Below are 25,432 nucleotides of genomic sequence, written 5' to 3'. Positions count from 1 at the left end.
GAATACATGATAAGAAAATGGTTTTTAAACGACTTTATTGGATTATCCAATTTATGCAAGTATGGCACAAAAATGTAACATTTAAAATTCACAAGGAAATGATGGTTTGGCTCCCACGGCACCTCATTTCAAATCTGGTGGGAACAGAAAACATTTTGGTTAATTATTTGCAAGCTACACCTACAAAGAAAAAGATGTTTTGGTAGAAGTCAGAAAACCGTTTATCACCACTGATCAATCTGCCGGTAATTCCAGCTATCAGTTTAGGTTTCATCATAGTAATGAACTACTAGGCAAATATCGAAAATTAAATATTTCTGGAATACTCACCTTACCGTAAATGTGTCACTCAAAAACCTAGGAAAGAAAAATAAACATTTGTAAACAGCGTCTCATCCATACAGACAGTATGATGGTGTATTAAAATGTAGTGTGCTCAGAAAACCGATAATCACCACTGATCAATCTGCCGGTAATTCCAGCTTTTCAGTTTAGGCTTCATCATTGTGAACTGTCCAAAATAGGCCTATATAAAATAACTATTCTTTGCACTCACCATCAGTTTTTGAATCCCGCAAGGAAAGACCTATAAAAGACAGACAAATTGGCATGTAAATAAAATCTCATTAATGTATAGTACACGTTGCTGTATAAAAAGGTGTTTGCTCAGAAAACTGATGATCACCACTGAACAATCTGCCGGTAATTCCAGCTTTTCAGTTTAGGCTTCATCATTGCGAACTGTCCAAAATAGGCCTATATAAAATAACTGTATTCTTTGCACTCACCATCAGTTTTTGAATCCCTCAAGGAAAGACCTATAAAAGACAGACAAATTGGCAATGGCATGTAAATAAAATCTCATTAATGTATAGTACACGTTGCTGTATAAAAAGGTGTGTGCTCAGAAAACCGATGATCACCACTGAACAATCTGCCGGTAATTCCAGCTTTTCAGTTTGGGCTTCATCATAGCACATTACTGATCGGTGTATATCATTGCAAAAAAATCAGCTATTACTCTTACCAGAAAGTACTAAATCAGCCTTTTGAAAATACACGGCCACATGGACTCTGTGGAGCACAAAAATTTAAAGTTGAAACAATTTAAACTAATTTTTAGGATATGCTTTGTAGATTAACATGAGGTTAAAGGAAAACACCACCGTTTTCAATATTTTACTATGTTCTTACCTCAACTTAGACAAATTAATACATCCAGATCTTTTTACAATGTATGCACTAAATCTTTGTACAGTGCATTGTGAATGTGTTACCATTTAGCCTAGCCCCATTCATTCCTCAGGATCCAAACAGGGATGAATGGACTCTATGCACGCTTAACTTCCGCGTTTGACTCAAGGCTGCTCTTCAGTTTCCGGTACGGGAGATTTAAAGCGGAGTGACGGCAGAATCGCTAAATTTACAACCTGTGATGTGTGAAGAATTGTCCAGATGTGCAAACTCGAGAAAGGTTGCAAGTCGTCTTATCTCTGTAATCATTATGATATGTTCATCATACTAGCAGAGCTTACATTGTGCTGTTATTATGATTCAGGATTAATGTCTTTGTAAGGTTATCTTAAAGTGTCAGGTAAATTAAAAGACGTAAATGAAATCTCACTGCTATATGAGGAAAAAGCAACACGAACTGCAGCAGGACTTATATTAAATGTGACGTTTAATACCTTTTTTTGTTGTATATTCACGTCGATTGTCAAAACATGTTTACTTGGATATTTTTGAGTCATATCTTGGAACTTTATAGGATATAAATAACAACGCAAAAAGAACTATTGACTGGTAAAGTCCATTTAAGAAATCTATTCCATTATTTGTTTATTTCTTGTGCTGTTTGTTTATTTTAATACCCCGTGTATTTAGTTTGTTGTGTGTGTGTTTTATTTTTCTCTGAAGTTATTCTTGTTGTCATTGATATGAATTTTCTATTTGTCTTTTGCATTTGTTAGTAATAAAGCATAAATGCGCAAAATACACGTTTTTTTTACCGTTCTAACATTTTGCTTGTATAACCACAGATGGTATCTTCGCTAGTACTGATGATAACAATTATAAAAAATTCATAAGTATATCAACAACAGATGAATAGCACTGTTATCAGTGCAATTTCTATCTAAAACTAGTGTTAAAGCAGATACAGGGAAGCAGTGTAGAAGTTGTCATGCTTGAGTCTAATGCTGTAAACACTATGACACACACCAGTGGTGGCTAGAAGTTCGGTTCTCCCGTCTATAAAAATATACTTTCATACGTTTAAATGTCATTATGGTATTAAATGTGAAGTAGAAGTTATTTCTATGTAAATTAAACAACCATCAACAAAATTTGCAGTGTTATTTTGGCTATTTTGGCAACCAACGTTCCTGAATATCATTGAGCTCTATGAATGGCGGAAGTAGTCCAGCATCCTGAGATTTCACCGGAAATACGTCAAGCACCGCCGTGCATAGAGTCCATTTAGAAGCCACCAAACACCTTCATGTTTTCCCCATGTAAAGACATGAGTAGTTACACAAGTAAATATGGTGGCACAAAATAAAACATGGAGTTTAAGCGGATAAAAAAAAAGAGAACTAAACTGTATGGCGGAATAGCACTTAGTTTGCAACACTTCGACTTTAGCGCGCAGTATCATCATCACTCCTGACTCCTCCCCCTCATGCTCAAACTTCCATCAATATTACTGTGCCGGAGGTTAAGTGCTCTTCTGCCATACAATATAGTTCTCATTTTTATCTGCTAAAAAAAGTAATTGTCACATTTTATTTTGTTCCACCATGCACTCGTGCAACTACTTATGTAACTTGTGTCTTAAAATTAGGAAAACATTAAAGTGTTTGGTGGCTTCTATATTCATCCCTGTTTGGATCCTAAGGAATGAATGGGGCTAGGCTAAATGCTAACACATTCACTACGCACTGTACAGAGATTAAGTGTACGCATTGAAAAAAGACAGGCATGTATTAATTCGTCTAAGTTGAGGTAAGAACATTGTAAAATATTGAAAAACGGTGGCGTTTTCCCTTAAAAGACTTAACTTACCATGCAATCACACCACCGTGTTCAGGGCCGAACATATTGGCAAACTCGCTTGGAGGAACTGTGATCAAAACTCCCTGTACAGAAAGACCCATCATCACTATTTAAAACTACACTCACATCGAGACCACTGATGACTTCTAAGCTGTTGACTTACCTTTGAGTTTGAGCACGTGGTTACATTTTAAAGCATTTACGTTACAAAATAAATCCACTCATATACAGACAATAAGTAACAGTAGCCTTGTAACGCTGTCTTTCATTATCACGAAGATTGTTTTTTTTCTCGACTATTTCTTTGAACATTTCTGCACCACTACCCAGAACAAAAAGAATTTCTCGTCTGCGCCTCGTGGTATTTGAACGATCGCGTAATGACGTATATCTTCATCTTCTTCTGTTTACACACACTCTGTCAGAATAGCTCATTTCTGCCTCCTATTGGCTTGAGATAGAAGTGCAATTTATCGATTACAACAAAATCATAATTGATCAATGAAACAGACGATCTTAAGTTGGACACAAATACTCTATTGTATATATAGCAACCCTACCGTGTGATTCTGTAAAAAACACTTTGCAGATCTATATAACGTTAGCTTGTTGTGAACAACATGTACAAAAATATTAATACCGCACACGTTTGTTAAGTTTACTGAGCCAAGGATGACTTTACTGGATAAAACAGGTAAATACACTATTCTTGGTCAAAACTGTTATTCTTTAAAACTCCCATGAGCGTGAAATCAAATGAAAAGCAAGGAAATTGTCACGGTTTGCGCGATGACGTCACCGGTCTAAATATGACGCGGGTTGCTAGCGGTTAGCTTGCTGCGTTCTTTCCCTCCAACAACATTGAGCTGAGAGTAAAAGTTGGCAAGTTGATGTCCAAAACCGACAACACAGAGCACAGGTTGGCGATAAACATTGTGCGTTTCGTGTGAGGATTATTTACCCGACCTTCAATCGCCGTAGAATAAACGGTAAGGCGACGTAAGTAATTTGTTGACCGAATTGCGTTTCAAACCCGATTGCTAGCATGTTAGCATATTTACCGAGCCATGTGAAAGTAGAAAGTTTGCGTCTTGTGCCATTTATGTACATATGTGACTGAGTCAAACTGAACGGATGTTTCAACTGTAACATTTTAAATTCGTTTAGTAGCGGTTCGTTAAAGCTTTAAATAATCGTTTTCGAAACAGTAACTTTAAGCGCATGATGGCTATCTTGGCCCTAGTTGCGTTGCCTGCGCATACTGGTTGACTCAGGTTTAACCCAGCACATACCATAATATTTGTTTGCGGTTTGATGTCTTGGCATGCCACAGTTAAGAATTTGTGATACGTAAAATTCCTGACGCCCAACTCATATCATAAGGATGACTCTTTACATCGTTTATATAACTGACATGTTATATTACAATGGGTTATATAACTCATACATTTACAGCAGAAATCAGTTTATTTTACTCTCTAAAAATTTACAGCCTGACCTGCTTTACCCAGAGAAACTGCAGTCAAAACATCGGATTTTAACCTCAAAAGGCACTAGTGAATTAAACAAATTTTTAACGATTAAGTAGTAATTGTGTCTCATATTTAATAACTAGAACTAATGGAAATAAATTAAGATTTTGTGCTTTAAATGGTCTAGATTAGGCATGGCCCAGTTTCAAGGTGCACCAAGGTTTTAAAAAAAAGTCCGTTTCAAAACCACACTTTCTGTTATACATATTATTAAATTATCAAGCATAATCTCAAAAAGATAACCTTTAATAAACAACGAATGAACTGACAGCACCTGTCTCTTCTGCAGACATATGCAGGCTTTATAGCAGCGCAAGATGTTCAACAAATCTTTTGGTGCGCCCTTTGGGGGCGGGACGGGAGGATTTGGGACTTCGTCAACATTTGGCCAACAAAGTAAGTATGACAGGTAATTTAAGTTGAGAAAGCCAAATATAAATACAGCGAAGAGACAAAGTGAGAATTTTGGCTACCTTTTGTCACCAGATACTGGGTTTGGAGCGACAGGGGGTTTTGGTTCAACAGCATTTGGTACAACAACAAACAACACAGGAGGACTTTTTGGAGCCACGCAGAACAAGCCTGGTATGATGTTTTCTGTGTGGTAGATGTATGCAGAATCTAAGGCCCTGTGTTCACCAAAGTGTTTTTCCCGAGGCTTGCATATTTTTTCAGTTGTTTGCAATTACAGCATTCCTAAAAAAAAAACGGATTTTCTACTGCGTATAAACGCTTGGTGTATACATGGCCTGACAGTAGTCAAATTTGAATCCTTTGCTTAAATTTCTCTATCAAAGGTTCATTTAGTGTCATAAATTAATGGATTTTTAATGTCATTTGTTTTTTATTAAAGTGTAGGTTGTACTTTGTAAATTAAACAGATTGTAATACCACTTCAGGTGCAAAAGACAAAATTAACCTACCTGTGCTATGATTAGTTAGCTGTTTATTTTGTCATTCAAACGTGTTTGTGTCTGTCCTCAAGGTGGCCTGTTTGGCTCAAGCACTTTCAGTCAGCCTGTCACATCATCTACCAGCAGTGGATTTGGGTTTGGTCCCACCACTGGCACATCCAACAGTCTTTTTGGAAGCACCAACACTGGAACTGGAGGGCTGTTTTCCCAGCCGAATAATGCTTTCAGTGCCAACAAACCAGCTGCTTTTGGCAGTAAGTTTTCTGACACGCTTTGGTGTAGACATAGCGTTGGATTTATTGTTCAAGCTCAGATTAAAGTGACTTGAGTAATTGTATGAATGTCTTTGCAGCTTTTGGTACCAGCACCAGTAGTGGGGGATTGTTCGGGACAACTAACACAACGTCTAACCCTTTTGGAGGAGCGTCAGGCTCTTTGTTTGGGGCTTCAAGTTTCACCGCTGCACCACCTGGCACAACAATCAAATTCAACGTAAGTCTAGGCATTATTCTTTATATATGGTGTTTATTGCTTTTTAATGTGAGATTGTTCATCTAAAATCTTATGTCTTGTAACAGCCACCGACTGGAAGTGATACAATGGTGAAGGCAGGTGTGACGACCAGTATCAACACCAAACATCAGTGCATCACTGCCATGAAGGAATACGAGAACAAATCCTTGGAGGTAGGAAGGATTCTTACTTTTTGTTCAAAACTCATAAGATACTAACTGCTAAAGGCAAGAATAAAAACATATGAAGAAGGTTAGTAACTTAAAAAATGAATATACTGTATATTCTCTTGCACTAAGGAATTGAGGCTTGAGGATTACCAGGCAGGCAGAAAGGGGCCGTCCAACCCTATGGCAGCAGGCACAGGTGGTCTGTTTGGTGCTGCAGCCCCAGCTACACCCAGCACTGGCACTGGTCTCTTTGGCTCCTCGGCTCCAAATGCTGGCTTCAGCTTTGGCCAGAAACAAACTTCATTTGGCACCAGTAAGTACTGATTCAGATATACAGCAGTTAAAGATACATGTTCGTACAACAACAATTCTACTAAAAACGATCCACGTACACCTGGAACTGCAAAAATGACTCAAAACGCTGTGTTACATGTACCAGGCCAGTAGTTGGCAGTGACACTTTGTAAAGATACCAAAACGTGATGTGAAAACACTGTAGATCACTGATTGGTCTGAGAAAATCGTCACTACCAGCGTCATTGCTATAATGTAAAAGATCAACTTTACCTTCATGCCAGCTTGCGCTGTCTCGAGTTAACCTGTTGATCATCTGTGCTTTGCTGTAAGTTCCCAAACTCTCTTTTAGCGATGAAAAACATCCACAGGTTGTGAATCAGGAACACCATAACAGTTTTTTCCAGACCTGCAGTTTGTGGCGGAACATTCGCAACGCGCACGTCCGCATATATGCTTAAAGCAACACCAAAGAGTTTTGGCTCTTTGCTCCCCCTACAGGTTAGAAGCGTAATTGTCCATTACCCACTGTCATAAATACTGAGGCATAGCTAGGGATGGGTACCGAAACCCGGTATTAAACTGGCCCCGGGGCTAAATTATGAAAGACCGTAGTATCAGTAAGATCTGACGCTATCGGTTCTGCTATCGGTCCTGGAGAAAAAAATAATGTACTATGTTTTCTTGCTTAATAATGTTTTCGTGCACATTTTATCTCACCAAACATTTCTAATTTGCGATTAAGACGTTTGTCTGTGAGATCTGCGAGATCTCTCATGCGCGCTGCGGAGGCTGGCTGTCTGTCAAACACAACCACAACAACGAGCACGGCGCACACACACGCATAACAGCACGAAAACTCCCGCTTAATACAAAGAGTGACGATGCCGGATAGAGCAAAACATTCAAAAGTGTGGTTATACTTCACTAGAGTTGATGCAGACAACGCTCGTTGTCATACAGGTAAGTGCAACAAGATGTTTGCATGTAAGGGCGGAAACACAAGCAATCTGTCAAAGCATCTTTCAAAAGTGTATTACGTGCAGAAAGAAGCTGTGTCCCAATTCAAGGGCTGCGACCTTCTAAGCATACAACCTTAAAAGGGGAGCACTCTGTCTTTTAATGTGGCAGCCTCAGAAGTCCGCGAAGAGAACTGAAATGAGACGGTCTCACCCTCGGAGGACCTATAATTTGCGTCACCTGTTGCACGCGCCCACCGCGCCTGTCAGCAGGACACAGCGGAGACGTTTCTGACTTATTTAAATAAATATGGAATCAGAAAAATATTCATTTATTTTAGAAAATATGACATGTTGATGTAGATTAAACTATTCAACAGTATATAAAATTAATCAACCTTAGAAATACGCAACATAAACAGAATAATATTAACACAAGTCACAGCCTCAAGTCGCGCTGCTGTGACGCAATCGGTCTTAAAATACGTCCTTAGAAGGTCGCAGCCTGCAAAATTCAACCATAGACAACGGTGGTTGCCGCATCAACGTCAGGCATGTATGCTAAAATCATGTTGAATCAACATTGTTCACGTCATTTAAAATAAATGTACAATCTCCCTAATTGGTTTGCTTACCTTACGTTGAAATTCTGTTGATTTCTTTTGGGAGAAATGCTGAACGTTATGCATTCAACATATTTTCTACTTCTTTTTAAAATCCCAAATAAAGAAAAATCAGCATGTAAACATTTATTTAGCCTAAATATCCTATTTAGAGTATTTTTTCTGCAGCTTTCACGCTGGTGCATTAATAAATATATGTATAATATTTAGAAATGATATCCAGAAATTAATTTGTAATAATGAAATGCAGACACATAATTAACTTAATCATGTGAACATAGGTTCGTGATCAAATGTTAACATTGGCCAAAGTACCGATAAGAATACCGTTAAAGCACCGGACCGTTAAGCAGTACCGGTAAGAGTAGTAATACCGTTAAAACCTTAACGATACCCATCCCTAGGCATAGCTGGCTCTGATTGGATTGTAGGTCTGCCGTAAAGCAAGTTTTTGTAGTATTCACTCGGACTACAGGACCACTACCCGACGGTTGGAAACTTCTTTAGTGCGGTTTTGGCCGATAGAGGGCTGCAAAGCGAATGTGAAAGTGCTGTTCACCCTGTTTAGAGTGGATGAACGACTGAAACTGTTTTGGAAGCGTTATTTTAAGGTAAAAAAAACTCTTTGGTGTTGCTTTAAATGCAACTTAAATAAGGCTCAGGGGAGCTTGTCGACTGACACCACAGGTGTTGGTATGAAACTGTCATGTGAGACAGGGGAATAATAATAAATGCAATGTGTAAACATCTATTTGTGGTGGTCAATTTAAATTTTGTGGCGAACTGAGAAGTAATGTTAAATAAATGTATGGGGATGTGCAGTATTCCAACTACAGTCTCACTTGTATGATGTCACAGCAGTAGGCAGCACAAATATAACGACACACCTATAATCCCTCCCACTACGAAGTGTTACTAAACTCGATGGAAAAGCTAACCAAACCAAAGTGAGGGGAGCTGACCCAAACAGTGGGGTACTATGCAATGATAAACCGCCCATAAATGAAGCCTCCTCCCCTGGCCACGCAAGGGGAACGTCTTCGTGGATGTTGAACTTTGACCTTTCAAGTTCAAACGAAGTAACTTGAAAAGCAATATAAAAGCAAGTTGGGGAAAATGCAGTTTGGAGCCAAATCACTGAAGAGAAATTGATCTTACACTAAATTGCGGTAGTTCAAATGCATGTGACGTCATTGTTTTCACAAATTTTCATTTTTGTCTTTTACACTGAAAAGATAACGTAACGGTTTGTTATTTTCAAAAACTAGCACTTTGGAACACGCCTTCAAGATTACAATGTTAGGATGCTGTTGTCATAAAAACAGACAAAATACATAAAACTTAACCACTTTACTGCTACCTCCCCCTAAGGTTAACTATTTATCCTAAGATGTGCGTAACTCTTTGCACTGCAGGTACAGGAAACTTTGGCACAACCACGGGAGGTTTGTTTGGCCAGACGCAGCCGCAACAGCCTTCCAGTCTCTTCAAACCATTCGGCGCAGCCACCACCACCCCCCAAAACACTGGGTTCTCTTTTGGCAACACCAACACCATGGGTCAGCCTAACACTGCTAGCAGCATGGTTAGTACCAGAAAGTTTACTAAATGGTTGCATTAGATTTAAGTGTGCTACAATATATTGGGCTGCTCTTATTGGATTATTAGTGATGCTAGTAATAATCGATTGTGTGTTTAATTGAACATCTTTTATCTATTCAGGGTCTGTTTGGCAATACTGCTGCCTCACAGGCTGGAGGTCTGTTTGGAAACACTAACACAAGTACTGCCGCAGGCTTTGGCACAGCCACAGGACTCTTTGGTCAACCAAACACCGGATTTGGGAATGTTGGTACACAGGTGAAGAACTAAAATTTAATTTCTCCTTTATTTATTAATTTATGTCCACTTCACACATTTACAAAATCTGCATCTCCTATATTTTGTCTACTGTCACCGTTATTTCACAGAATCTTTTCGGTAGTAAACCAGCTGGATTTGGGACCACCACCACCAGTGCACCCTCCTTTGGCACAGGCTCTGGTCTTTTTGGAAATAAGCCAACACTCACACTTGGGACTAACACAAACACATCAACCTTTGGTGAGTTTTTTTTTTATGAAATCAAAGTTTTGGTGATTGTCAGCATTTCATAGGTGTGCACTTATATTTCTTCATAAGCCTATTAAATATTATGGCTGGTGTCTTTCAAGGATTTGGTGGAACTGCTACTGGTGGGAGTCTTTTTGGTAATAAAACTGCTACAACAGGCCTGGGAACTGGATTGGGAACTGGCTTTGGAGGAGGTATATATCCTTGTAGGTTTTTTTATGTCAAGTTACTGAAGGAAGTAGAACTTAATTTATATTTCATTTTCATTTTATATATAATTTTCATTGACAATTGTAGCAGCCGGGCAGACGTCATTGTTTGGAAATAATCAGAACAAGCTGGGCTCCACCCTGGGGTCAGTGGGTACATTCGGAACCGGAACCTTCAACACTGGAGCAAGCACATTGAATTTTGGTGCTCCCCAACAGCCAGTGGGTCAGTACGAATACATAAAACTCCAAATTAGTTTATTTGCTAAGTTGGCAGTAGGGCTGTGCGATATCGAAGGGAAATTGTATAGCATTTTATATAATGCGGTATTTGATATGCAGTAAAAAATCTCAATACTAAAAAATTATAACTGACGTGTGTTATATTTCTGGGAAAAGAAAGCGTCACAAAAATTCTGAAAGTGAATAGCCATGTAATTCTGTCGCCCAAAACAAATCAGACATTTAAATAAAATAAATATCATCCCCATTGCACGCATGTTCCAACTAACATCCATAGCCAGACACTTTATTGTCCACAACATCGACCTAAAACTTTGACCGTATGTTACATTTTAAATTATTAATAAAATTAAAGCACTCATTTTTTTGTAAACCTTTGTGACATGCATGTCGTCCCATGCACCGAAATAATAGCTGATAGCATCTTGTGAGGTAGTTTGTATAATAAATATTGGTATATTGTGTGTTTTGTTCTCAGCTCTGACTGACCCCAGTGCAGCAGCGGCTCAGCAGGCTGTCCTTCAGCAGCAGATCAACGCGTTGGCCTACTCGCCTTTTGGAGACTCACCCCTCTTCAGAAACCCACTGTCTGACCCCAAAAAGAAGGAAGAGGTTCAGTTTCACATTTATGTGGCCTTATTGTTTGATTAAAGACATGCTTTGTATGTTGCTGACTAGGGATGGGCACGAGTACTCGATTGCTCGAGTACTCGAACGTGGCATCGATGATCGATCACGAAAACGATGATCATGTGGGTTTATTAATTTATTTATTGTGGATATGGCGGCATTTGGATGTCTGGTTAGCATTACGAGCGCATATGGTAGTAAAGACTGGGTCTGGAGATGCGTGTTTGACGTCGTGTCAAGCTACGCAGACCGACGTATGACATCAGTAACATTACCATGCGTGATTCAAAAACAAACAGATAATTCCGCGCGACCGCACCGCAGAAACCCGCCGATCCGCGCAGCCCGCGAGCCCGCGAAGCCGGTCACACCTCACATCACTGAGGCACTATGGTTTAAAAGGATGTCGTGATTTTCGGAAATACAGTCAGTCAGGTGCAAAATGTACAGCGCCGTCAAAAGTTCAATGGATTATCATCTCATATTTAAACATCAAATGTCAAGAGATACCAGAGAGCCATACTAGCATTACCATTACATCTTGACTGAGGTAAGAGGACGACACGACACAGCTAAACGCTAAAATGATAGCAAAACACTTAAAGCTGCATAATGTTATGAAGCTTGAGCTTTGACTGGACGTGTTTAAAAGTGCGCCGTTTATGATGCACATCCACAAAGGGAGTTAAACTTTCCTTTCTTTTTTTTTTAGATAACTTGGTTGAAACCTTAGTCGAAGTCTTGCATTTTATGCAGATAGATGCACGTTGTACATTTATGTTGTATAAAGGCTTAATATTATGCAGAGTGCGTCAAATAGAAAGGGCTTCGGTTTGTGTTTATTAACCCTTTAGTTTCACTTCATCACGCAGCTTTTCTGTTAGAGGTTTCTGTTAAAAACATTTGATTAATTAGGAATCTAGTATGTGTTCATTGTTCTGTCAAAGTTTCTTCAAAATTAAGTTTTATTTGAGTGTTTTAATGAAAATATTTTCATTTTCACCATGACGTGTACGCCCCGCCCCTTTGATTGCCCCGCCCCCAGTTAATCGAGTACTCGTTCTTCAGACCTATGGATTAATCGAAATGAAAAAATGACATAAATGCACATCCCTATTGCTGACATATCTTTTCCCTTTAGCGCCTGAAGCCCACAAATCCAGCTGCCCAAAAAGCCCTGACAACCCCTACTCAGTACAAACTGACCCCTCGTCCGGCCACACGCGTGCGTCCCAAAGCTCTGTCCTCATCGGGCTCCTCCAAATCACAGCTCTTTGATGGACTTGATGATGATGAACCCTCTCTCACCAATGGAGCCTTTATGCCTCGGTAAGGCTTGAAAAAGCTCTGCTACATCTGTTGAAAGTGTACCTATGGGGTGTTTAACTTGAGTCTTCCTGTGTGTATGATGTTTTGCTTTAGGAAAAGCATAAAGAAGCTTGTGTTGAAGAATCTGAATAACAGCAGCCTGTATAACAATTCGGTGAACAGAGAGGCTGATGACCTGGCATCCCCTTCAGAGTACCCACAGAATGGACTAAGGTTAGTTTGAAGTGACTCTTTTTACCTATGGTTGGGTATAGTTTGTTAGCTGTCTGGGGCTTTGGTCTTATACACCACCCCATTTATGGATGAATACAAAAAGCATTTTAAAGTTGTATTAATGATGATGCAACCCCAAATTGTTTTTCTTATTTGCTTACTTTAGTCTAAGTGTGGATGAAAGGGAAATGGCAGCAGAGAGAAGTGTGGACGATGATCTGGAGGTCTCCAAGTTTTACACCAACCCCATCACCAAACCTATTCCCCACGCCCAGCCAAGTCCCTTACTGCAAGACACCATCAGCGAGTTCAACATACGTGGGGCTTCTAATAATCGCAATGGCCTGGAGGCCAGCAGTGAAGAGATCTCGCTGGCAGAGGATTCCATTCAGGAGGAGAGAGATGAGGAGCTGGAGGCTCAGAAACCTCCTCATCCAGCTGGTATGTTTGTCTCCTACGTTAGCGCTAGTTACATGTATTGAATTGGCTTAGAAATCTTATTCTGAACTTTTCTCTCAGGCATAGTTCTTAGCCGTGCGGGCTACTATACAATCCCATCCATGGACGAGTTGGGAAAGCTGTTGAATGAAAATGGAGAATGTATTGTGCAGAACTTTTCTATCGGCAGGAAAGGTAAAACTGTTGTCTGGATTTTAACTCTGCAAAGCAACGAAACAATTACGGTATTCCAAAATGCATTTGAACTTTGCTTTGCAGGCTACGGATCAGTTTTCTTTCCTGGTGAGGTAAACCTTACCAACATGAACCTGGATGAGATCGTGTTTTTGAGGCGTAAGGAGGTAAACGTGTACCCTGATGACAAAGAAAAACCTCCTATTGGAGAGGGCCTCAACAGGTATTGTGTATATGCATCTGTTATCCTATTCAATCAATTTATTCACCTTTTATTTAACCAAAAGTTGCAAAATTCCAGGAATTTTAAAGGAACACGCAGACTAGCTTATTCACCGTTAGGCTTGGGCGGTATCCAAATTTTGATATCGTCAAACCTCCTACCTATTTTACCCCGGTATACGGTATTACCCGGAGTAATTATACAATTATGACGTGAGGCTTAGACATCGTCACCAAACTGTTGCCGTGTGCCTAAACCCTTCAGAAAATGAAGGAGACCAGGTCACTCGGAGCGCGACTCGCCATCTTTCCCCCTCTCACTTTCTCCTCCACGCTGTCACGTGATGACAACCACGCATACACATTTTTAGGCATTAAATAAATTATGTTCAGGGTTCCCACAGGTCCTTGAAAGTTTGTGAATCTGGGGGGGGGAATCAAGGCCCTGGGAAGTTTTTGAAAATATACATGCATAGATACAGGTCATTGAAAGTACTTGAATCTATTTTATGCAAGAAGTTTCTGGAAACAAATTCATATTATTCCCTGTGTAGTAGGGATGCACCAATACCACTTTTTTGGAGTACGAGTACTTGCATTTGAGTATTTGCCGATACCAAGTACTTAATAAAAAAACATGATTTAAATTTACAGGTAACAGCTTTAGTCATATAATTTAACAAAAAAACAAAGGACTAGTTTTCCAGTTTGTTGTAAACTCTGCCTCTTTGGACAACACAAGAGGCATTAACCCCTTACACGCCGCTCAAACATAGACATTTCTCAGACCATGGTATCGATTCCAGGTATCGGGGGACTTTTAACGAGTACGAGTACTTTAGAAAATGTGGTATCGAGGCCGATACCAGTATCGGTATCGGTGCATCCCTACTGTTTAGTGAAGGATAATATCATAAAAATTCTAGACTTTTTAAGCACACATGTGTTAAACTGTTCACTTTAAATGCTTATATCTTCTGTATGCGAATGTTGATTCATACCAAAATGCTTTTTTGAATAGTTATGTTTGACACTTGAAAACATCTTGGGTTACTTATGTAACTGTTGTTTCCTGAGAAGGGAACGAGACGCTGCGTCTCCCTTTCCATACTTCCTGCGTCCCCGTAACGCTGTCTTTGGCAATATTTCAGATAGCGATATACTTCCTGGCTCACGCGTCACACTGTCTTTGTCGTTAAGCCTCACCATGGTGGAATTTGATATACACATTCAGATGCACTTACCCCTGGAGGCATCCCCAAAGTGTCACCGCAGTGCGAGTTCCCTCAAAAGGAAACTGTAACAATGTATCTTAAAAGGTAAAACGATGTTACCTTGCTCTCACTTGAAATGTGCCCCCCATTTAGTCCTTGAATTTGAGGGTGTTGGACCTGGAAAGTCCTTGAAAGGTCCTTGAATTTGCAGTTAACTAAGGTGTGGGAACCCTGTATGTTTAATGTTTGATTCTTGTCTGCTATATAAGTGCATTGTATTTTATGACCGTATTGAAACTGATACCTTTGCTGTTTTTAGATACCGCAGTATACCATATAACCGTATTACCGCCCAAGCCTATTCGCTGTATCCCCTAGAGTCGTTCTGAGAAAAGTTCTGCCCCTTTGCATCCCTGATTTAACAGCCTCTTGTTTTTTTTTACTTTCGTAAACACACAGACGAGCAGAGGTGACTCTTGATGGTGTATGGCCAAACGATAAGACAACTTGTTGTCAGATCAAGAGCCCAGAAAGACTGGTTGAAATGAACTACGAGGGCAGACTGGAGGCCGCATCACGCAAACAGGGCGCTCGCTTCTTGGAGTACCGTCCCGAAACTGGTTCCTGGGTGTTTGAGGTAAGAGTCTTCTCCAAATTATGATAATGAAGCTTTTATTAATCCAAATGATGTTTAACATACTATGTTTTGTTTTTTCTCTGCTAGGTGGCTCACTTCTCAAAGTATGGCCTACAGGAATCTGATGAAGAGGAAGAAGTTCCCCCATCCAAGGTTGACCTGAAGAAGCTGAAGACGGGAATTCCTCCTGGGATCCAGCAACTTCAACTGAAGCAGCAGCAGGTGCCACCACAGGCTCAGGTAGACTGAGGAACGCACCGGGTCTCTCACACACATTTGTCTCCGATGGCTCATGTTCACTGATAGCTAATGTGACCCTTACAATACAGATCAACACTGGCAGTGGGAAGAGGGCAAAGAGTTTGTAAGAACACCTTTTGGGATTTAAAAAAACATCAGAAAGCACAAAGACAGCTGGGGTGTTTGGCTTTTATCTGTGATAATATTTATATGTATGATCTGAATCGTGATCTTCCCCTAATTTTAAATAAAAAATTAGTGGGGGCTTTTGAATGCTTGGGTTTAACATCTTTCCATAATTTCAGTTTATTCAGATATTAATGCATTTTTATATGTAAATATTGTGGTGTTGATTAGACTGAATGACAAAGAGTTTGTTTTGAGTGAAATAAGAGATACATTTCTTATATATTTGCCAAACAATATAAATTTTGTAAGCAATGAAATCTGTGGCATATCGTGCAGAAATGAGTTTAACATTTATAGGTATTTTAAGATGAAATGCAGTGATAAGGGTGTATCTTGTAAAATGGTACACGAATGTGAAACCATGTGTCTTTGTTGGATGTGTAATAGTGATAAATGTATGAATGACTGTTTGATTTTTGTCATGGATTTAAGTGAAGAATAAAAGAAAATAAAGATAAAATGTTTGTGTCAGTCAGATTCATGGATTCAGCATGGATACATAAGTGTTCTGGGTTATACATTGTTGTGATCAAAGTGAAGGAACTGCAAGCTTTCAAGCCATGGATTTTTTTTTTACCATTGCCAACCCAGGCATAAAGCAACATCTTAAAATCTCAGGGATCGTACATAAACATGAATCTATAGAAAACAGTGTAGTACAGTACAAAACTCTGCACTCAGATCAAGAAGGAAGTCCTGACTTGATCTCTCTTGTGTGTGTAGAGTACAGCAGTTCTTGAGCTCCTCAGCCACGTGTCGGAGTTTGACAGCGATATGGCCGACATTACTCAAGAACCTGCCACGGACAGTATTTTGGGTGAGGAGGATGGAGAGAGAACTTCACTAGAGGAGATGAAGCTGAGATCTGAGACACCTGCTGAGCACGAGCCTATTTCTGCCTCCAGCCAAATGGCTTCTGCGATGGGCATCAACCCTCATACTTTACAGGTAGCGCACGTATCTAAATCTTCAAGTTTTAAAAACCCCACATGTGGTATTCGGTCGATTTAATTTGGATTTGTATTACGCAGATTATGAAGGCCTCTCTGTTTGCCGAGGATGATGAGTGTGACTTGTTTCAAGAACATGGTTCCTCAAAGTTCATACAGGACGTGGCCTCCCCCAAACTCTTGCTTTCTGGAGGTGGTCGACCATCACGTACGGCAGTCTAATAATTTTCTTTTAAGATGGGTAGTTTGCATCTTTTATGTCTTCTAACAAACATTCTTTACTCTTTTAGTTGGAAGTCTATTACAGACCAAGTTTACTTCAGGAGGAGGGCTTTTTTCACACTTGCCAGAGGCTCCATTTGGTGTAATATCCCAGAAGCTTAACAAATCACTTGCTTCAGAGGCCCCCTGGCCAACATTTGGGCCTTCCTTTCACTTGCCGGCTCCGGCCCCAGAGCCGACTTTACGTACTGTAGGGGCCCGCAGATTAGGAGGGCCTGTCCCTATGGAGAGCTCTGTCACTCTAGGGAAAGGACATCTGCTGATGGATGCTGCTTTGTTCAGAGGGCGGTCTTTTAGAGTGGGCTGGGGACCCAACTGGACACTGGTGCACAGTGGAGATCAACTTAGTCTTACAGAAGCAATGAAGGAACAGGCAACAGAAATCATGGGATTTGGGTTCTTGCCCAAGCCAACCAAGACCAAACCGTAAGTTTAGCTGTTCCTTAGTTTACAGGACTAAAGTTTATAAATTAAGTGTGTTGGAATGAACTACAAAATAATTTTTTTCTTTACTAACCCTACCAGAATCACTGAAAGTCCATTTAAAGTGCGTGTGGAACAGGTGGTAGGTCTTGAACCCAAGGAGTCAGAAGAGGGTTTGGCTGTGTACCACAGGCCACTGGATATTGAACTGAAGCATAGCACAATCCGAACTGAAGACCCTTGTCCCTTTATCCAACCTGTGAGCGGAGTGGATGCTCTTCACGAGTATGCGGAGTGGATTGTGGAGGTCAACAAAGATATCGGAGCAGGCGATGGTAGGAAGTGCCATGTTTTTGCTGTTGTATTACTTAAGTGTACTTTTCTACTTTTTTTGCGAGTGTACCGGCACAGTTAATTGCACAACTTTGCGAAGGTTCCTAAATTTGACTCGTATGCATGCATGCACACAGGCATGCACACTCTGCTAGACTACTACTAGATTGTCCTGTAGGCGAATGGGTCAATGATGAGACGCTAATTATTTTGTGTCCGTATGGTTCAATTAAATGTAAAAGGGATACAATTTCAAAATAAATGTGCAGATTACTTGCATACATTCACTTTTTAACGGACCAAGTCAAAAATTTCTGGTTTTATTTCATGTTGAAAAAAAAATATTAGGGGGATAATTGCAAACATTTCAATGTGTAACTAGTATTTTTTTTTTTAAATAAAATATACATTCATAAAAATGTGGAGTAAAATATGATCATTTAGTTTAGTGTAATATGATTTTTTTTTTTTACATAATTTGTCAAAGATTATTTAGATAACAGAGCTGTTTTCAGCCCATGTCAGGACAAATATTACAAGAACGCATTAAAATTTACATTTAGAAATAACAAATAAAACGATATTTCATAATTGATTTTTTTTTTTACGCTTGCATGCCATCAAGGTGGATAAAATGTTTAATATTTCTCATTCTTTGGCGCAATTGGCGGTTATACCTTTTGACGTTTTCCTGTCAATTCAGTCTTAACATTCAGAAAAATGGTGCAAATATAATTTTTTATTGCATAAATTCAAAATAAATACACTATGTGCATTGAAATAAACCTGATGCATGCTTTTAAAACAAGTTTTTTTTAAAAAAAAATTGAATTTCTCATCTTGCCAAACCGTTTTTGTCACTGACTCGCATAACAAGTATGCACGGTTACAAAAATCTGCCGGTGTTTGTACACTGCTTGCATACTATTCTAATGAAGAAATTGGCATCACTGTATGCAGACCCTCGCGTATGTGTAAAAACAGGACTATACTTCTAGCTTTAGTGTCCCCCTGGTGTCTTATATTGGAATTTAAGTTTAATGATAAAAGGCGGTTTTGTTTAAATCTTGTTAACTCAAACACCTCCAGAATCAAGAATTTTAAGAAATTCAAGAATTATTAGCTTAAGTAAAAAAAAGAACTATTTTTCTCTCCTGTTAGCGGTCTTAGCCCATTGGCGACAAGTTTGGACTTTGTGTGCTGCTCTGTGGGGTCGTCTGGGTGATCAGGAGACCATGCAGGATTCGGACTACCAGCAGCAGCTTGAGCGACGGAGGAGCTTCTCACACTGGTTGTCCGAGAGCGCGGCCGAGCGCATTGAGGAGGAAGTGGGCCTGGCCTTGCAACAGAGCCATGCTGAGGCCATATTTAGTTACCTAACCGGTCACTGCATAAGCAAGGCCTGCAAACTAGCTCAGAAGAGTGGTGAGCGTACACACTTTATTGTTTCTCTATTGTGCAAGTTTAATATTAAATGACATGCTGTACAGCTGCATTGGTTTTGATTCTGTTAAATGCTGTGTGTAGGGGACCATCGCCTTTCTCTGATGCTGTCTCAGGCTGTGGGCTCTCAGGATTGTAGAGATCTTTTGGCCCTGCAGCTCAGTGACTGGAACCGGATGGAGACCGACTCCTTCATAGAAGAGGAGAGGCTGAAAATCTTTGCTTTGCTTGCAGGCAAACCAGTAAGTCAGTGCTAACGAAATCGGTTTCGCATGGTTTTGGTGGATTTGAGTTTTCTAAACAATATTATTGTTGTTAGGTGTGGCAGTCAACAGACTGCTGTATAAACGTGTGCTCTGAGCTCGATTGGAAGCGTTGTGTTGCTGTTCATCTTTGGTACATGCTGCCTCCCACTGCATCTGTAGCCGATGCTCTCGCCAAATATGAATCTGCCTTTCAGGTACGTCACGCTAAATGCAACATGTTTTGGATGCTTTTGACTACCTACTATGCCTCACATAGTATATAGTTCACTTTAGGCTTTGTAAATGAATCTGAACTTTCCTTTCTAATACACAAAGACCTGCTTAGATGTCTTTATAACTTTTGTTTATTGCAGGATTCAGATGAAGGGAAAAAGTATGCTTGCCTTCCTTTACCTCCATATGTAGATGAAATGGAGTTATTGGATATGGATGAAGAGATGGAGGGGACAAAATCTAAAAGGTCCCTCTATGACATCTGCTTTCACCTGCTTAAGCTTTACAGTGACAGGTAAGCGGCCTCGTTTTAAACCAACTTTTTAGTGTAGAAAAGACTGAGGAGAATATTGTTGGAATGTCACTTAATTCACACATCAAAAATCTTATACTGAAGTATAGATAAGACAATGAAGAATGCGATCAATCATTAAACACATTATGACAATTACACAAACACAGAAGAATTTTTGTTGTGTTTTATGTTGTAGCCTACTTTCATTCATTATGGTTTTGTGACTCTTTTTTTCCCCAAGTATCGGTTTAGGCACTGGTACCATTTTAAAAGTATTGATTTTGCACTGGTATTGAACAAAAAAAAAACCATTCCTAGCGGAACCTTTAGCTTTTAATACGGCTCTGTATGCAAGTAAACTAATTTTGCTGCTTTTCCCTCATCAGGCACTACAGCCTAGAACAGCTGCTTGAACCCACCACAATAACTTCTGATCGTCTGGACTATCGGCTGAGCTGGCACCTATGGAATGTGTTGCAGGCACTGAACTACAACCATCTGTCCACCTCATGCCAGGGCTTGATGCATGCCAGCTATGCTGCCCAACTGGAGAGTGCAGGACTCTGGGATATGGCCATCTTTGTGCTGCTACACATACCTGACTCTGGGTTAGCATCTGCCCTCTGCTTCCATTCATGTTTTTTATTTCGTTGTGGAAAATGGGTGTGTTTGAATGCAATATGATTCTCATTTATATATTATGACCATGGGCGCAGATGTAGAGAAAAGGCAGTGCGAGAGATGCTGAACTTGCATTGCTCCCTGATGGAGACAGAAGAGTCTATGGAGAAGGAGCAGTTTCTCACAGAAAAGCTGCAAATACCCATTCAGTGGATTCATCAGGCCAAAGCTATCCGTGCCTGCAGAGAGGGAGACAAACACCGTGAAGCCTTGCACCTATACAAGGCCGGACACTGGAATCAATGCCATCAGCTGGTCATCCAGCACCTGGCCTCAGGTTGGTATTGACCAAAGCACCTTTTAAGCAAGTCAATCCACTTTGCTGCCATATTTGGCATGGTTATGATGTCGAATGGCAAAACCATTGGTTAAGATTATTTTCATAAAACTGATGATAAAGGCAGGACCACAGCTGCCATATTGAGCAGAAGTACAGTCTATCCCATTCATATCTCCAACTAACGTCTTTCTTATAGGCCAAAACAATATTTTAACACATCTCAAAGGTAACAGTCTACTCCTGTCTATTCTCTCAGATTGCATCATTAATGACAATCATAACTACCTTCTGGAGTTTCTGGAAGGATTGGCGGTGCCAGAGCGCAGTGTTCATATTCAGGGCTGGGAAACATCTGGACGGGTCTACCTTGATTACATCCGTGTCAACCAGTTGTTAAAGAACATTCAACAGGTATAACACTGTTCAGACAACTACTGTAGGTCTGCTAGGGTACAAGTTGTAGAAACCATTGATATTGACCCTCTTCTTTTATGTTTTTGTATAGACCGAAAGCCCTGGATATGAGCTGGAGCGATTACATACAGAGGTGACATCTCTGTGTGGCAGGATAGAGCTCATCCCTTGCTACAAGGCTAAAGACCGACTTGCCCAATCAGGTAAGGAAATGTTTTTTTTGGATGTTATTCCTTAAAGGGGTCATTAATTATGAGCATTAATGACATCTGCAAGGTTACAATGCTCAAAGTTCAAGCAAAGAGAGATATTTTCTTTAAGGCAAGGCAAGGTTGGACTTCAGTGATGTCCAATTTATAGTCTACGTCGTAGGTTATCCATATCTTCTGCGTTGCCTGATGTGGACCTCACCAAATTTTTAACAGCGTGTCAGTTCTACGTAGACTGCAAGTGCTGTGTTTGGTCCACTAGATCTCCTCCCGTCAGGTAAAAAAAACTGCATCATGGGTATTTCCGTTTGTGATGGTGTGAACAAAGATGGGCCAAGTTGAGGAGTTATTTAGCTGAAACTGGAACAAAAGTCGCTGTTTATTTACTTCCATCACTGCTGGTCTTCTGATAACATACACAACAAGCTGCTGCTTATTTGTTGGTGGGTTAAACTTGCCAAGCTGCTTCTTCATTAACGGTCGCGCTGCTACTGTGGTTACACGCGTGGATACTGCCTACCAGCGGTCTGCATGTGGGTGATTCTCATGAAATCCAGATGTAGAAGGTGTCCAGCATCAGAATTTTTAAAAAGCCGTTAAGCCAATTTTTTGCACATATAAGATTAAGGTCTGAACTTACTATAACCATTAGTTTTAGAGGATTTAAAAAAAATATTTCCTTTAGAATTATTTAATTGTTTTAGATTATCCATTATCAAAAATGATCAAATCCGCAACATGATATTACATAAAATATACAGGGCTCCAGACTAACTTTTTTCAACTGAAAATTTGAGGGGCGCAACCAGAACATTTTGGGCCACATATCGTAAATCAACATGCTAACCAAATATTCACATTTCTACAAATTAATACACTGTATTACTAATAAATTCTTTAATGATAGATGCAGAAAGTACAATGTGCTGTTTTAAATTTAGTGTCGCATCACAAAAAAAGGTCAAATTTACTGGTCGCACATGTGCGAATGGATGTAAAATTCAGTGGCACACTCTTAAATGTTGATGGCAAAATGCCACCATTTGGGGGCAGTCTGGAGCCCTGATAAATGCATTTACAAACTCATGTTTCAGTAATGAGAACTAAAAAATTGTCTAGGTACTATGACAAACAAAATTTCAACTTTTATCTGGAGAGAACTGCTTACCTGGTAGGCATCTTGAGTGTCAAAATCAATGATGTCCCTTAAAACAATTTTATTTTTTTGAAAATGTTTAGTTCCTTGATAACTTAAACAATGATTGAAAATTGTTGCGGAGGATGAGAAAATTGGTCTTGGACACATTTTGTTCCTTATTATTGTCTCCACATTTACCAATGATCACCAAATACCACATGTTTCTTTACTGTAAATGTTTATAGTATAACATGCACTGAAGCTTTTTATTTTTTTAGATTTTTTTAATTATAATATTTCCATGTCAAAGAACCCAAATCCAGTCATGGACACGTTGCGGTAATGAAAATTTTCCCCTTAAATGTGGAAAAACAACAAATTGGTTGTATGATATCATTTGAAATCATGTGCAAAATAGTACATGAAGAGATGTTTGCAACTGTATGCTTCTTATTTTGATACTCTTACTTTGCAATTACTTTTTTATCAAGAAAACTCATTAGTCTAATTTCGAGAGAATCACCCATGTGTGTTTGCACGTCGACACGGACAACTTCGCATAAGTATAAAAACCGACGCGTATCCAACGCCATTGAGGCTACTCTGCAGGGCGTACGCACAACTATGAGCCCTTTAGTCTGTCGATTCATAGTCTTAAATTTATTTCTCTTGCTTTCCTGTATAGATATGGCCAAACGTCTGGCTAACATCCTCCGGGTGGTTTTAAGTTTCCAGCAGGGTGGTGAAGGCACCCTAGATCCCCGTCATATTCCTCTTTGTCAGCTGGCCCCGCACATTGGACGTCTACCCATGCCAGAGGACTACGCATTAGAGGAACTTCGCAGCCTTACTCAATCTTACCTGCAGGAGTACGTTGTCAGTCACTGAATATCAAGACAAGTTTCTGCAGAAGTATTGAGTTGTGAGTGAGTCGACCTTTAGCACTCCAGTTTTATGGCTGTGTCAGGCCATGGTTGAACTTTTGATGCGTATTTAGGCACAATAATTGTGAATAAAGCATTCCCATTCGTGTAGGAGCTTTTTTTCTTTCAAATCCTGTTTTGTAGAAATAGACATGATTTGTGTGATTGCGTGTTTGATAATAAAAATATCTTTCGAATATTCTCGTTGATGAACATCTTCCTAAAACACTTGGGACTAAGTCATATTTGAAAACTTCGTGTCGATTGAGTAAAAGTTACATTGTGAGTATTATCTGGTTCATTTGAATGTGACCTTGTGTGTTTAGTGAACTGTACATTGTCTTCTGGCCCCATAATACTTCATACAGACTAAAAATGGGTTTGAATTATTTTTCTTTTGACTGCTCTTTTCAACTGTACTATTTTTAAGTCTTGGTATTGTTGTATGTATTTTATTGTCCCTGTGGACTTCTTTAGTCTATAAGTTGCAAGTGCGTATGGTAAAGGTCACTCAACACAATTTAAATCGAGAATGGTCTTTTTGAGATGTTTTGGTATCTTTAAATCTTTCCTGACACCAAAAAATATATGGCAACAGTTAAAGTGTCTCTATTTTTGTAGGGTTTTGGATATTTTCATTTGGAAAACCTTGTTGTTAAAGGTTTTGCCTAATGTAAAATAAATAATTGCTATTGATTGACAAACTAAGTTAATAGACAAATATTTTGGGGGGTTCTGAAGTGTTAAATGGTATGTGACTGTCAAGTCTTATAAAACTTTAATTGAAGTCAACCTGACATCTCTTCTGACTAGGATAGTGTTACGCTGATGTTTGTAATTACATTACAGCATTCATCGAACATCTCATGTTTTTAGTGCAACAGTTGTTTTGGCCACTACAGTAATATAGTTATTTTCTGTCATTGAACCTGGTTTATGATAAAACTTGCTAAAGATATTTGAGGTTTTGCTTTTTGGAAGTGTGTTTGTGGCCGTCTGATTTGTTGTGCATGACTGCTTAATTTTATAAAACTATGAATAAAGTAACTTTAATTTCTAATGTATGCTCTTATGTTTCTGTGTATACAATGAGGAAGTCTGGGAACATAAATATTTTGGTAACGCTTTACAATGAGTTTGTATTTGTTAACATTGGTTATGCATTAGCTAACATGAACTTACGAACAAAACTTCTACAGCATTAAATAATCTTAGTTAATGCTGAAATTAACATGAACTTTGACATTTTACAACCGTTTCACTTAATACATTATGCATTACAAATTATTTCATCATCATTCGATACAAAATATCAACAAGTATTATTTCAGATGTTTGTAGTATTTTGTGCGTACTTTTGTTGATCGATTTCAGATTAATTTGTGTTCAAAGATTTCGTGTGCCTCAGTGTGTAACCGACAAAAGACATATCGTTTGTAAGTATGAGTTGACATGGTTAATGTCCCGAATAATGTTACTGTGCGCCAGAAATATCACAGAATCCTAAATATTGTACATCATAAGATTTACTTTTTACCTTATCCTCTGTTGTTAGGTTTGGTCCTTGCATTTGACGTCTGACGCAAAGTCTGCAGTAATAATTTACCACACATTTTACCTCAGAAACGTTTTTCTTCGTACTATTCTCAGTA

General features: G+C 39.3%; 1 protein-coding gene, 1 long non-coding RNA gene and 4 other non-coding genes across 8 annotated transcripts; 1 reads left to right on the top strand and 5 right to left on the bottom strand.

The window, feature by feature from the left end:
• Positions 1–18: 18 nt before the first annotated feature.
• Positions 19–3,400, bottom strand: LOC135776643 (uncharacterized). Of its 2 annotated transcripts, XR_010544148.1 has the most exons (7): positions 3,218–3,400; positions 3,064–3,137; positions 1,028–1,074; positions 789–818; positions 557–586; positions 331–357; positions 19–134 (listed from the first exon to the last, which is right to left on the bottom strand). It is a non-coding gene; the product is annotated as an uncharacterized lncRNA (long non-coding RNA). The 2 variants fall into 2 exon arrangements; XR_010544149.2 differs by lacking the exon at positions 557–586 and having other exon boundaries at positions 3,218–3,399.
• Positions 208–279, bottom strand: LOC135777023 (small nucleolar RNA SNORD65). Its single transcript, XR_010544296.1, has one exon. It is a non-coding gene; the product is annotated as a small nucleolar RNA SNORD65 (small nucleolar RNA).
• Positions 435–507, bottom strand: LOC135777022 (small nucleolar RNA SNORD65). The gene has a single exon (XR_010544295.1). It is a non-coding gene; the product is annotated as a small nucleolar RNA SNORD65 (small nucleolar RNA).
• On the bottom strand, positions 665–737 carry LOC135777021 (small nucleolar RNA SNORD65). Its single transcript, XR_010544294.1, has one exon. It is a non-coding gene; the product is annotated as a small nucleolar RNA SNORD65 (small nucleolar RNA).
• Positions 903–975, bottom strand: LOC135777020 (small nucleolar RNA SNORD65). The gene has a single exon (XR_010544293.1). It is a non-coding gene; the product is annotated as a small nucleolar RNA SNORD65 (small nucleolar RNA).
• A 485-nt stretch (positions 3,401–3,885) lies between the features above and the next one.
• nup98 (nucleoporin 98 and 96 precursor) lies at positions 3,886–24,840 on the top strand. 2 transcript variants are annotated; one of them, XM_065287477.2, is made up of 33 exons: positions 3,886–4,043; positions 4,876–4,982; positions 5,073–5,171; positions 5,572–5,754; positions 5,853–5,992; positions 6,079–6,186; positions 6,313–6,496; positions 9,475–9,644; positions 9,782–9,919; positions 10,030–10,162; positions 10,273–10,377; positions 10,469–10,606; positions 11,102–11,235; positions 12,395–12,582; positions 12,676–12,795; positions 12,962–13,236; positions 13,315–13,428; positions 13,513–13,651; positions 15,324–15,501; positions 15,589–15,741; positions 16,654–16,878; positions 16,962–17,088; positions 17,171–17,588; positions 17,688–17,920; positions 19,080–19,343; positions 19,446–19,603; positions 19,681–19,821; positions 19,981–20,135; positions 20,522–20,743; positions 20,852–21,093; positions 21,353–21,507; positions 21,602–21,713; positions 23,543–24,840. In XM_065287477.2, the coding sequence occupies exons 2-33, from the start codon at positions 4,904–4,906 to the stop codon at positions 23,743–23,745; spliced, it is 5,433 nt and encodes a 1,810-aa protein (XP_065143549.1). In that variant the 5' UTR covers positions 3,886–4,043; positions 4,876–4,903; the 3' UTR covers positions 23,746–24,840. The 2 variants fall into 2 exon arrangements, with proteins under 2 accessions (XP_065143549.1, XP_065143550.1); XM_065287478.1 differs by having other exon boundaries at positions 3,887–4,043; positions 10,273–10,365.
• Positions 24,841–25,432: the final 592 nt, after the last annotated feature.

This window comes from Paramisgurnus dabryanus, chromosome 18 (genome assembly GCF_030506205.2).
Source record: "Paramisgurnus dabryanus chromosome 18, PD_genome_1.1, whole genome shotgun sequence".
NCBI classification, from domain to species: Eukaryota; Metazoa; Chordata; class Actinopteri; order Cypriniformes; family Cobitidae; genus Paramisgurnus; species Paramisgurnus dabryanus.
This window is presented reverse-complemented; position numbering and strand designations above follow the sequence as displayed.

Coding starts and splice junctions, on each gene's coding strand:
- nup98 (XM_065287477.2), top strand. CDS start 4,904: ATGTTCAACAAATCTTTTGGTGCGCCCTTTGGGGGCGGGACGGGAGGA. Junction 12,583..12,675: donor AATGGAGCCTTTATGCCTCG/GTAAGGCTTGAA, acceptor GTTTTGCTTTAG/GAAAAGCATAAAGAAGCTTG. Junction 15,502..15,588: donor CTGGTTCCTGGGTGTTTGAG/GTAAGAGTCTTC, acceptor TTTCTCTGCTAG/GTGGCTCACTTCTCAAAGTA.